The sequence below is a fragment of the Galleria mellonella genome, unplaced genomic scaffold (genome assembly GCF_026898425.1).
Source record: "Galleria mellonella isolate WM207_F2 unplaced genomic scaffold, CSIRO_AGI_GalMel_v1 utg182, whole genome shotgun sequence".
Taxonomy (NCBI): domain Eukaryota; kingdom Metazoa; phylum Arthropoda; class Insecta; order Lepidoptera; family Pyralidae; genus Galleria; species Galleria mellonella.
The window spans coordinates 67,810-70,217 of NW_026442023.1; the positions used below are offsets into that span (position 1 = coordinate 67,810).

The 2,408-nt window shown below is 30.6% G+C and overlaps 1 protein-coding gene across 1 annotated transcript; it reads left to right on the forward strand.

The window, feature by feature from the left end:
* Positions 1–544: 544 nt before the first annotated feature.
* On the forward strand, positions 545–2,108 carry LOC116413220 (uncharacterized). The gene is made up of 2 exons (XM_031911077.2): positions 545–790; positions 1,770–2,108. The coding sequence occupies exons 1-2, from the start codon at positions 611–613 to the stop codon at positions 2,088–2,090; spliced, it is 501 nt and encodes a 166-aa protein (XP_031766937.2). The 5' UTR covers positions 545–610; the 3' UTR covers positions 2,091–2,108.
* Positions 2,109–2,408: the final 300 nt, after the last annotated feature.

Sequence of the window (2,408 nt, forward strand, 5' to 3'; positions counted from 1 at the left end):
GTCTATATTACTCGTTGATATATGTGACAGAATTTTTAAAAATAGTTGAGTAGTTTAGAATTTATCCATTACAAAAAAAAACAATTTAGTTATCAAAATCCATTGTTTCTGCCTACCCTAATAGGAGACAAGCGTGACAGATATGTATATATGTATATAATCCATACTACTATACTATATACTATACTATAATACATAGCAATAAGCACATACAAAAAGGCATATAGAAAGAAAGGGGAAAATTTTGGTACGTGTATACAGTTCAACATTGAAGTAAGTTTTTATTTTTTTATTTATGTACATTTCACAACTACCAATTAAACCTACACGTGGATGTTTAAACTAATTAACTAACCACTGAGATACAGGCTCAGCCTAGTTCGGTGGCTAGTAGATGTAACTAGGTGTAAATTGTTATTAAATAAAGAATTATCAATTGTCAAAAAAATAAATTAATTACAAGTTTCATTAACTGATATCAGGTAAATTATAGTAAAGGTAATAAAATATTAATGATGTAATTTTTATTAACGTAAATACATATTACAGTGAATATGTTTTTCTAGAAATATAATCACGTAACGCGTAATACTTATTAAATATAAGTACAATGAAAATTTACGCAATCCAATGTATAATATTAGGTTTATTTTATATTGTCAATTGTAGAGACTTTTACATTGGTATGTTCAAGAGAAATGACTTTTTGGTTGCTCAAGACAAGTTGTATAAGGAAAAAATACCATTTAGACTGACTTATGCGAAATATGGAAGAGTTTTTAAATGTCCAGTAAGTTACTTTACAATGCGGTACTTACATAGGTCTACGTGATAATTGAATTCCGCTTCATTCTCGATTTATTGGGGAGCTCTAAGGCCATATATATATATATATATATATATATATATATATATATATATATATATATATATATATATATATATATATATATATATATATATATATATATATATATATATATATATGTAGTTTCTTTTTGTATAATAGTAGATATAAATTCAGGGCTGTGATAATATCATAATTACCTATGTGCATATATGTACATGTACATATACACACTACATATTTACATTTATTTATATTACACTATCTTACCCACTCATATATTTATACCTCTTTACAATTAGTGACCATGAATTCGTATTATTTAATCATTGCTGTTAATATCTGAACTGTAGCAACATGGATTTTAATTATTTTATATATCAATTAACCTGACTTTATAGACACTCATTATTATATATGGTTTCTTTCATACATGCACTTATATTACTTGCACACACCCACTCTAACTTGCCTACCTCGCTTTGGAATTATAGTTTTTGTTTGTATAAATAAAATCTGTTATTGGCTGTATTCAAAAGAGTAAGTCTCTAAGTAAGTAAGTTGTTTTTCAAGAGCTGTGGATTTTTGTATAGAATAAAATAAAGTAAAAAAATATAATAAAAAATATAATATATGCCATTAACAGGCCACTGTTGAAAATAGGCTTTCTCTTAGGGGTTTTAATAAAAGTTGATATACTTGGCAGGCGGATTAGCAACCGCAGTTAGGCTTTGGTAGTGTTCTACTCGTAATAGGATCACTGCTGCTCTCTTTTAAATTAAAGTATAAATTATTCCCTTAATTGCATCTCACGACACCTATGAGAAAGAAAGGGATGAACCATTTTATGCCCTGGACTAACTAATCGCCTAATCAGATAAGTGAGAAGAACCACGTGATAATTATTTATATTTCTTTACAGATAACATATCTCAGAGTAGTTGACCGACTAGGAACGGGTCTAGGTCCAAAAACCGAGATCATAAGAGGGGGTCTTCGCAAGAATTACGTTGTACTACGCCTAACGTCTCCATACAACTGTCCTATATATGTGAACATATATGTGGGATGCGAAAACAACAGTACTAGAGCTGTTGTTACATCACCAACAACAGTTGCTCTTACGTCTCATACTGCAGCTGGCGTTGGCATTAAAACCCAAACTGCTGGCATAGGTGCAGAAGGCGAAGGAACAAAAGCAACTGCTGGCGATCCTCAAACAAATACTATTAATCCAGCTTAGACGTTTTGTATTGTCAGCTTTCATGTAGCTATAAATTGTTATATAATAAAAAATAATCTTTTGTATTTCGTTATCAGTTACAGAACAACAGGGGACCTAGGTCTCACCCATAAAATGGGGTTTTCTCAATACTTCCCATGCTTGGCAGGCGAGTTGACAACCGCAGTTAAGCTTCAGTGATTTGTTAAAAGGAACGCTGTTACTCATTCCTTAAGCATTAAGTTCTCTTAGTAGCTTCTTACAACACCCACAAAAATAGAAGGAGTAACGCAAGGATCATATGATAAAACCTCATAAGTAGAAAGTCAAGTAGAGGAC